The following is a 10496-nucleotide window of genomic DNA, read 5'->3' on the forward strand; positions in this document are numbered from 1 at the left end:
CACACAACACACACACACACTTTCTCCAATAACAACCGACAGTGAAGGACTTCCTCTATCTGTCTGTCTCCTGTCTGTTTCCCAGAGGACTCCTCCACTCCCCGTCCCAGCCCACTCCGCAGAGGAATGCAGATGTCGGAAAGACTCCTTACACGCACATTTTCCTGTGCTTGTACAACACAGCTATACACAATGATACACACAGACACACACACACACATCTTTTCATGTCCAACACAGACTGGTTTGAGTCACTGGGTTGTGCTGGAGCAGTATTGTCAGGGAGACGACTGTGGAAATGTTCCCTAGTGGAAAAAGTGTGAGCAGTAAATGCAGCTCTGTGCCTTTACAAGGGAGAAGGGAGAACTCCAGTTTTCCACTCTGCTCGGCTCTTTCCGCTCCTAGTTTTTGATTCTCGGCCGGGCCTTCAGGTTTAAATAGGTCAACAGGGGCCAGTTTCTACTTGATGACACACTGAGCTACAGATATGGCTTCATTAAGTGCAGTGAACACTTTAATTCATATTAATAAAGATGCATTTGTATTATCTGTGGCCTCAGTGGGAGTTGAGTCGAATCCATTACTCTTCCCAACATGTAGTTATCAAATCCTCTGACAAAGAAATGTAGATTTCGCAGCATAAACTTAAATAGCCTTAAATAAAATGAAAACACAAATACAAGCACATATTTAGATCTTCAATATGTTGTCTTAATGAAAATAAACATAAATCTTTAATTCATTGTTTATTCATATCTGCAAACATTATAGCGATATGTCTATGAAAGGCTCTTATTGGCCGATCTCTATCAGCCCTAAATGGTTCTGGCTCTAATTTCTGTGAAATATCAATGATACAAGGTCCAGACAACATAGTGAAGGAGGAGTCTAGAGTAAAACTACAGTAAAGTGGTTGTAAGCTTTAGTGTGGAGGCTTTTCTCAGCTGCTGACTGAACGGTGCCTGGCTGCAGTAACCTCCTCACATCTGGTTCCAGGAGCAGACTGGAACAAGTGCTTTGATTTAACTGGTTCCTGTTTCACTGAGAGCAGACGTGCAGATGCTAACGGAGACACCTCTTTAGCACGTAGGGGAGGGGTGTGTCCGACCTCCTCATTGTACCCTGTGGTGATAATGGTTCAATCCAGCGTCTCTGTGGATGATCTGTTCACAGGCGGAACTAGAAAAGCTCTGAGTAGATCACAGACCTCGGCCAAGGCCTGAAAGTCAAATTCAATCAAGTCGCTCCAAGTTCCACACAATCAAAGATCCGTCCCCTGGATACAGCTGATTATCAGATCCATGTCGAGAGCTGGGAGACAAAAATCATAATACTGTCCATTGACTAAAGTTGCTTTCCAGCCACACAGTGTGTTTTGGGTCAATGAGACATTTTAACGTTTGTTGAGTCTTTTTAACTTTTTAATATTTGTGTTTTGAAGCTCACATCGTCACACGAGCAGCAATCACCTGCACAACCTGCCTTTATGCTTTTATAGGTTTTCTTTTTAAGGGGGAGGTTGTTGCCTGTGTTTGGAGGGAACATGGACACACACACACATACAAAGCACAAAACACACACACATTTGCTTTTAATCCTGAAGAATACACTACTGTGCCTGTGCACACAGACTTTTTCCAGCTTCCTGTCTCGCAGTATGAGAAACCTGTATATTCTCACACACACACAAACACACACACACACAGACACACTAACTTATTGGACGGGATTCATGTGTGTACACGCACACATCACTGCCTCCCATGGGAACCTGGGTCTGAACCTCCAGCCGCACTTTGAGCTCTCTCCAGCAGATGGCCCCGCCCTCTCTGTGGATTCGGGCTGAACCTCCCCCTGGTTACTCTCCTGTCATGGTTACTCCTTCCCAAACGTTGCTGTGGCTCTGTACTGGGACCATAGTTACTCTCCTGTCATGGTTACTCATAAACCGTCTCGTTGTTCGATCCCAGCAGCCGGCCCTGTCAGGGAAACGTTCAGCTGTGGGCCGGGCGTCCCTATTGGCCCCCTGCTACACTGGGTGGGTTTAGTTCACGGATCTGATTGGTTGAAGACACGTTCCAGTTGGGCTGAGGTCCTGTTACGTTCTTCTTCACTTAAATCACATTAAAAAGTTGGATTTATGACGTTTTTATTCATTGATTTTGCTTTATTTCCTCATTTTGTTATTGTTTTATATTTAGCTTCAACCTTAAAAAGAGAAGCTAATTAATGTCAAACCCTGAATCCTGCAGATTGTCGTCCTGCAGCCGGACACGAAGCTGCTGGACACGTTGTCCTGAGGTGTTACTTCCTGTTTGTGTCCTCAGACCCAGAATATTAGAGATTATTAGTAGAGTCCATAACTTCTGTGGCTTCTGGATATGTCATAACAGTGTTAAGGTAGAGAGCAGGGTTTATGAGCAGTCATGTTTATAAATCTGTGGTGCTGCTTACTGGAACATCACATCACACTTGGGATGGCTGATCGAAAACATGTGTGTGTGTGCAGTAAGAACCTTGATGCACGCGCACACAGACACACACACACACACACACCAACTCAGCTACACAATAACACCTGGAAACACAAGGGCCAGCGACAGGGTTGATCTTCCTCCGTGATTTTTAAATTAAATTTCTAAACTAACTAACTACTTTTCTTAATCACTCATGAATATTGTTTCTGTAGAATGAGATGAGATTTCTTGATTTGTGTTGTTGTTGTTCACTTCGTATCTCGACTGCAGTGCGTGTGTTCTCAGAAACGCACAAACACACAAGAGGTCAATGGAGTTGATGAATGTTTCTGTAGTGTTTTCTAGCTACAGGCTATTAAAATGGACACACACACAAACACACAGAGACACACACACACACTCACAGAGACACAACAGTCCCGCTGCTGTTGGGAGTCACAGAGACTCCATTCTGTCGGGGGGGAACGCCTCTGTTTATTCTCCTCTCCTCGGCCGTGCATCAGGATAAATGAGTCTCTGTGTGTGTGTGTGTGTTTATTTTCTCAGCCCTTTCAGGGTTATGTGTTGAGGGCTTTGTTGTTTAAAGACACACAATTTGCTTTTGTCAAACTGCACAAGTGAAAAGTATAGGCTGCTAATTGTATGTGCGCACCCAGTCCTGGACCGAGTGCACCACAGTTTCCAGTGTATTATACAGCTGCTCAGACAATAATGCCCTATTGTTTATTGTGTGTCTGTGTGTGTGTTTCTGTGTGTGTGTGCAGGTACAATGGCTCTCTGCCCAACGGGGACCGAGGTCGACGTAAAAGCCGTTTTGCACTTTGTAAGCGACCGAAGGCGAACGGGGTGAAACCCAGCACAGTCCACGTCGCCTGCTCTCCACAGGCAGCCAAGGTGAACACACAACTACACACATTACACATGTGAACACACAACTACACACATTACACACATTACAGGATAGTTGTTGGGTTTTTATAAGGTTTTATTTTTTAAACTGGAAGACACTGCAGCTCTATAAGAGAAGTCAATCTGATCGGTCCAGTGGAAATGAACTGGGAAGCACATGTTAATGGTTAGAAGTCCGTCCAGCAATCCTCCAATATCCATAAGAGGTGTGTCAGGATGTGTGTAACATCTGTACTTAATGGATTCTGACACACACACACACTGACACACACACACAGGCCAGGCTTTTAGCTGAGCTGCAATAAATGAAAGCTTCTGGAGGAGGGGCCGTCCCTCTCTGTCCACTGGGTGGTCCTGATGGACTGAAAGACATGGAGTCTGTCTCATGTCCCTCTGAACTCTTCACTCACTCCACCCTTCCTTTGTCCTTTAGTCTGTTCAGTGAAGAAACATGAGACGTGTCTCTGCTGTGAAGCTTCTTCCTTCTGTACATTTGAAACTAGCTCGTTATGGTTTCTTTATATGATATCTCAATATGACAGATTAACACCTTGTATCATCGTGTTGAAGAAAGTGATTAAACATTTCATGGATCCAGATCCGAGGTGAAATATAAATGTTCTTTCTTGGCTCGTGTCCCATTGTCTAGTTTTTGATTAAACCTGTGTTAGTTTGATATTCGAGGTCAAAGGTCTTTTGTCCGTCTTCTTCATTTCCTCTGTGTTCATCCTCCCCTCTCCTCCTCCTTCTGTCTCAACAGGCCATTAGCAACAAAGACCAGCACAGCATCTCCTACACTCTGTCTCGAGTGCAGACGGTGGTGGTGGAGTACACCCACGACCCCAACACAGACATGTTCCAGGTAACAGCTTCATCACCTGGAGTTCTTCAGACGTTAACTTCATCGCTGCACTGATGGGTTCAGATCAGAGGGTTTTCAAACTTCTCTTCAGCAAATCAGTGATATTTGTTTAAAACAAACATAAATTCACTAATCGGTCATTCAGCCTTCTTTTAATTGTGATACTTTAATAACTGGTGTCTGGCAAATCAAACTGATGACTCATCTTTCATCTTAGTCGGACGTGGATGAGGAGAGAAGGTTTTATCTCTGGATGATAAACGTGTTTGAGTCTGTTCTTCAGGGCTCCAGGTTATTATGGGATTTGTACAAGTTAGAAGTGAAGCAGCTGGAAACTTCTCTCTGAGGTCACCTACCTTTAGAGATTCTATGTTTAAAACATCTGCTTTATCTGCTGGTGGAAGAATCCAGATAATAATTCCTCAGAAAGTTGCACCTGCATGTTTTTGTCGTCTTATTTTGTTCTTTTTAAAGTTTTGTTCATATTCTCACAGCTCAAGTTCCTGTACTTATTCCTCACAGATACTTGTTATTATTACATCATATCTAGAATGATTTCTTTCTGAGCTGTTCTTGACGTCTGGTCCGTCTCTCTCCACCAGATCGGTCGATCGACGGAGAGTCCCATCGACTTCGTGGTGACGGACACGGTGGCCGGCAGCCAGAGCAACGCAGACACCCAGTCGGTGCAGAGCACCATCTCCCGCTTCGCCTGCCGCATCATGTGCCAGCGCACGCCGCCTTACACCGCGCGCATCTACGCAGCAGGGTTCGATTCCTCCAAGAACATCTTCCTGGGGGTGAGCTGGTTCTTCTCTGGTGCCTCAGACACGTGAGGGCGAGTGAGAGAGCAAAGAGCAGAGAGAAAGTACTGAGGAAAGTGAAAGGAGAGTTTGAGTTCTGGTGAATCTGAGGAGAATGTGTCTTTAATATCAGAAGCAAAACATCTCTCTTCTCAATTGACTCGTTGTGATTCACTTTACATCTTCTTACAACATGTGGATATTTAATCTTAACCCTGCAGCCAGGTCTTCTCTTGTATTGGATCTACACCCTCAGATGTTTGTGGATTAGAATATAAAAGGATCCAGGTCCCAGGTCAGCTGAGTGACACTCAACATGACTCTTCTTTGTCTCCTTCAGGAGAAAGCTGCTAAGTGGAAGACGGCTGACAGCCAGATGGACGGGCTGACCACGAACGGCGTGCTGGTGATGCATCCTCGACACGGCTTCACCCAGGACTCCAAGCCGGGCGTGTGGAGGGAGATCTCCGTCTGCGGCAACGTCTTCACCCTGAGAGAAACCCGCTCAGCCCAGCAGCGGGGGAAGATGGTGAGAGGAAACTGAAATGATCTACTGAAGAGTTTTGTGTTTCGCTCTCAGGGTTTGTTTCTTTAGATTTACCTAAATGAGAAATTGCTGCTTTGTAAGGAAACTTCAAAAGAGTTCGATTCCAGACTGAGTGTTAAGATGGACGACATGACAGCTCCTGAAACTGAAGCCTCACACTCTATGATTTAGTTTTTCACCGCAGGAAGTGGAGGTGAATGGTCATTTTTATTTCTTTCCCATCCGTGCCTTCACCTTCACACTCTCACACATTCAGTGGGAGGTCAGTCAGGTGATGGTGATGCTGCTCCATGATAACAGGCTGTCAGAGCTGTGTGGTACTGGACCTGGTAAGAGGAGCCTCACTCTGACCTCAGCCAATCGCAGCCCTGCGTCCCTGTGGCTCGTGTCCGGTCGGATCCATGTTGTTGCTGATGTGTTAATTAGGTGTTTGTTGTACCCTGTGTGCAAATGTAACAACACAAGAACTAACAACTATAAAACTATAACTCACAATTGTCTTCACTTACACTTGCAGACCAACTGAAATTAAATCCAATGTTTGTGTGTCTGCAGCAGCACACACACACAGTCTCTGCTCTGTCAACCATGTGATCTCCTTCATGAACAGATCTGAAAGCTGTTTATGGGTGGCGGCACGGTGTTACAGCGGTTTGCCCCATTGCCTCTAGGCAGGAAGTCTCTGGAATCTAACCTGACAGCCGGTCAATTGATGCTGATGGCGGATCAGCCCGGTGACACTTTGGTCACATGTCCAGGTTGTCAGCTGGGATTGGCTCCAGCTCCTATAATATTTATATCATTATATAATAATATGATTTCACCGACAGTATCGAGTCCAACCGCTTTAGACTCCATCATTTAGTGCACCCCCCCTCCACCCTCCCCCACAATGCCTTTGCACATGCACTGCTCTCTAAATGTGAAAAGTGCTCTGTGTTAGTGAAGGTTAACATCTGAAGGACTTCCTGATTGAATGGGGGGGGCAAAGAGTCGTCTCAGCAAGTTTTCCAAAAAGCCCTGGAGGCCGAAGCGTGTGCACACGTGTGTGCATGTGTGTGCAAGTGTGTGCACGTGTGTGAACAGAACCTGAGCTGCGTCATCGCCTCTGATCTCAGGTCATTTATTAAACATCCATCATGAGAACAACACGTTTATTTTAATATTAATCTGTAAAGATCATTGACGGTTCTGAGATGAAGATGAAGTCACGTGCAGGTTTTTGTGTGTGTGTGTTTGTGTGTGTTTGTGTGTGTGTAGACGGACTGTGTCACTTTTGCCAGCAGGGCCGTGCTGGTTGCCCTCCTGCAGTTTGACACAAGGTTGATGTAATTAGGAATATCTTACACACACACACACACACACACACACACACACACACACACACACACACACACTCTGTGGATGTTATGAGGGTAAAATGTCTGAGCTCCTGTTATAATATATATGTTCAAAAAGCCTTTGAAATGAGCAGCTGTAGTTAAATTAAATTATAACTTGTATTATAATAATAATAATAATAATAATCAACTTCATTCGAATCCATCAGGTTTTTCACTCACAATGACGTCTCTGGAGTATTTTACCTTCATTTTGTCCCACACCAGGAGATCCCCTCAGTGTCTGATCCTGATGATCTGAGCTCCTCCTCAAGGGCTGCAGGTTCAATACATGTCCCAGCATCGACCCCCCCCCCCCCCCGTCCCCCGTCCCCCAACCGCCTTCCTGTTCTTCCAGTTCACTCATGTCTTCTTGCCTCCAGCTGTTCCTCCTCCCTCCATCACTCAGCTGTCTGAGGCCGGAGTCACAGCGCCACCTGCTGTGCTCAGATGAGTCCTGCAGCTCAGTGTGAGGCAGGGAGCACTTGTTTTATGCATCTGTCTGTTAACTGAACTGATTCTTCTGGTCTGGGTCATGGAGGGGTGGAGTTTATCCCTCATGAGTCCTCACAGCTCGACTCAGAACAATTATCTAAATGAGACAAAGTTCAAACGTGACTTTATTGATCTGATCTGAGAATAATTTGATAATTGATTTAACTGGTAGATAGAAGATGAACGTCCTCATCTGGTGTCTCTGACCGTCTGACCTTCTGACCTTCTGTGTCTCTGTGTGTCAGGTGGACACTGAGAGTCAGGAGCTGGTGGACGGCTCGCTCATCGACCTCTGCGGTGCGACGCTGCTGTGGCGCACGGCTGAAGGCCTGGCCCGCACCCCCACCCTGAAGCACCTGGAGGCCCTGAGGCAGGAGATCAACGCGGCGCGCCCGCAGTGTCCCGTGGGCTTCAACACGCTGGCCTTCCCCTCCATGCGCCGCAAGGACACGCCGGACGAGAAGCAGCCGTGGGTCTACCTCCACTGCGGCCACGTGCACGGCTACCACAACTGGGGCAACCACCGCCTGGAGAGGGAGGGGCGGGAGGGCCGGCACAGGGAGTGTCCCATGTGCCGGACCAAGGGCCCCTACGTGCCGCTGTGGCTGGGCTGCGAGGCGGGCTTCTACGTGGACGCCGCCCCCCCCACTCACGCCTTCAACCCCTGCGGCCATGTTTGCTCGGAGAAGACGGCGGCCTTCTGGAGTCAGATCCCTCTGCCGCACGGCACGCACACCTTCCACGCCGCCTGCCCCTTCTGCGCCCAGCAGCTGACGGGGGAGCAGGGCTACGCCAGACTCATCTTCCAGGGCCCGCTCGACTAGACGCCCAGCGGGGGGGCGCTCGGGCCGAAAACAGGGACCTGCTCGGATTTGTTTTCTTTCCTCTGCGGTTAAGACACAAACTTTTTTCTGGACTTTTTTGTCTCTCTCTCATTTTTAAGTGACCTTTGTATTACTTTTTCATGAATGACGACAAAGATTTCTATATTTTCACATGAAACCAGAGACACAAAAACCAAACAAAGAACTGCTGGGTCAAACCCTCTCGGAAAAATGAACTTTTAACAACAGTATTTATCGAAATAACTAACGTGCGGTTTTTATTCATGTTTATTGTTGCAATATCCATCTGTGTACATCTCTTAGAGCTAATTTAAACAAAGATGTTTATTTATGGTCCGTCGCTTCGTTCTTTATCCGTCAGATAAACGTCTACGCATTTTATTTTGAAACTTCAGCCTTTTGTTGGATATAAAGTTGTTGGTGTGTTCTGAGAGTTCCTTGTGCGTCCACCTCTCAGATCTGTTTGTGGTATTTAAACACAGCCTCCTCCTCTGGTGTGTGTCTGTGTGTGTGAGTCCACTCTCCAGTTGCACGTCTCTCCCATCAGGCGTCACATTCAAAGCAATAGATTTGGAACAGAAAACCTCCTGAAGCATTATGGGAAACTGAGTCTTCAGACATCCCTCCCTTTAAAGTGCGAGTGAAACGTTTTCTGAGGGTGAGTGAGCTTCTTCTTTTTTTTACAGCAGCTATGTAGCCAACGTCACACAGACTGTAAATAAAACAAACATCAGTTTGAAACGAAAAAAATAACACAAACCTTCTTTTATAGTTTAATGAACATTTACTCTGACCTTTTTAGTTCTGGGTTTTATGAGCTGTACTGCAGCCAGCCACCAGGGGGCGGTCATGGTGATTTTGCTTCATTTTAAGGGAGCTGTGTCATCTTTATACACAGTCTATGCAGACACACACACACACACACACACACTCACACACACTCTATAACCAGACCCTGTCAAATACATTTTATTATATTAAAGGTTGAAAAGGAATTTACTCATAAGGAAACTCAAAGTACTCAAATTATTTATACCTCAAATATCAGAACCCCACAACAACCTCCTGACTGTTCTGACAGAAAATAAAGTAACACAAGTTTTCAGAATCGTGAAATGCTCCGTGTCAGTAATAATTAGAGGTTTTATTTTGAAAAGCTCAGATTACCTGCACTATCTAGTGTTTCTATCAGCTGTGATTTGTTGTTTTGTGTGTTTTGATCTCGTTCACATGAAACAATCGAGCAAAGAAACACAAACACTTCAAGTCACCGAACTCTACCTTTATGGACGTGTGTGTTCACATCAGGACTTTCTATCCATCCAAAGTAAAGATCCGTCGTAATGAAAACACAATTTATTTATTTATTATAAAAAGCTGTTGAAGTGTTTTCCTGACACGATGAATTAAAGATGAATCTGGTTCAAGTGTTAAATAAAACCCTGAATTCATCAGTTTGAGACTTCAGCTCTAAATTCTCCACAACTCGTTAATATGCACGAAGCTCCTGCTGGTATCCTGAGTGAGTGTGTGTGTCTGTGTGTGTGAGAGAGAGTGTGTGAGTGTTATTTATGTGTTCATGATGATTGTATGTGAACAGTTTGTGTGTTGGTCCGTTCACACACTTTTTCTCCACACACACACACAGCTCATCAGTGTCCCTCAGTGCTCGGACTGCAACACACTAACTTACCTCAGGAAGAAAAGCAATGACCTGTGTCACACACACACACACACACACAGACACAGACACACACTCTTCTAACGTCTTCTGAGGAAACCTCACAGATGAAAACTCTTTTGTCTTTCGTCTCCTCTTGTCTTTTGTCCATGTTTGTGTGTAAGGGCTTCACTCTCTCACTCTGTGCCGTGTTTACACCAACACACCCCCCCCCCCACACTCTTCTTCTTCTTCTGTCTGGCGTCTGTCTCCTCGAGCTTATTAAGGCAAAAAGCAAAGAATGTTTCCAGCGAACACGTTTTTGTAACAACTTTAAACAATAAAGTGTAAAAGTGACTTCACTCACTTCGTCTGGTTTTCATTTGATTTCCCTCGAAACAGAAGAAGAGTTTGAAGACGACTGAACGTTGGACTTTGTGCATCAGACGGACTTTTGATATTTTTAAATAGGTTTTACATGTGACGTGTGTTTACAGAGGGGCAGTGGAATGTGGAGAG

The 10496-nt window shown here is 45.5% G+C and overlaps 1 protein-coding gene across 1 annotated transcript in view; it reads left to right on the plus strand.

Moving 5' to 3' along the window:
- The window catches only part of peli1b (pellino E3 ubiquitin protein ligase 1b), a 28502-nt gene extending 18163 nt beyond the window's left edge, over positions 1-10339 (plus strand). Inside the window, exons 3-7 of the mRNA XM_062400995.1 lie at positions 3242-3371; positions 4147-4248; positions 4851-5048; positions 5392-5580; positions 7718-10339. Coding sequence (XP_062256979.1) covers positions 3242-3371; positions 4147-4248; positions 4851-5048; positions 5392-5580; positions 7718-8296 — 1198 coding nt within the window. The 3' untranslated portion in view covers positions 8297-10339. The remainder of the gene's footprint in view (positions 1-3241; positions 3372-4146; positions 4249-4850; positions 5049-5391; positions 5581-7717) is intronic.
- The last annotated feature ends 157 nt before the right edge of the window (positions 10340-10496 follow it).

This window comes from Platichthys flesus, chromosome 12, assembly GCF_949316205.1.
Source record: "Platichthys flesus chromosome 12, fPlaFle2.1, whole genome shotgun sequence".
NCBI lineage: Eukaryota > Metazoa > Chordata > Actinopteri > Pleuronectiformes > Pleuronectidae > Platichthys > Platichthys flesus.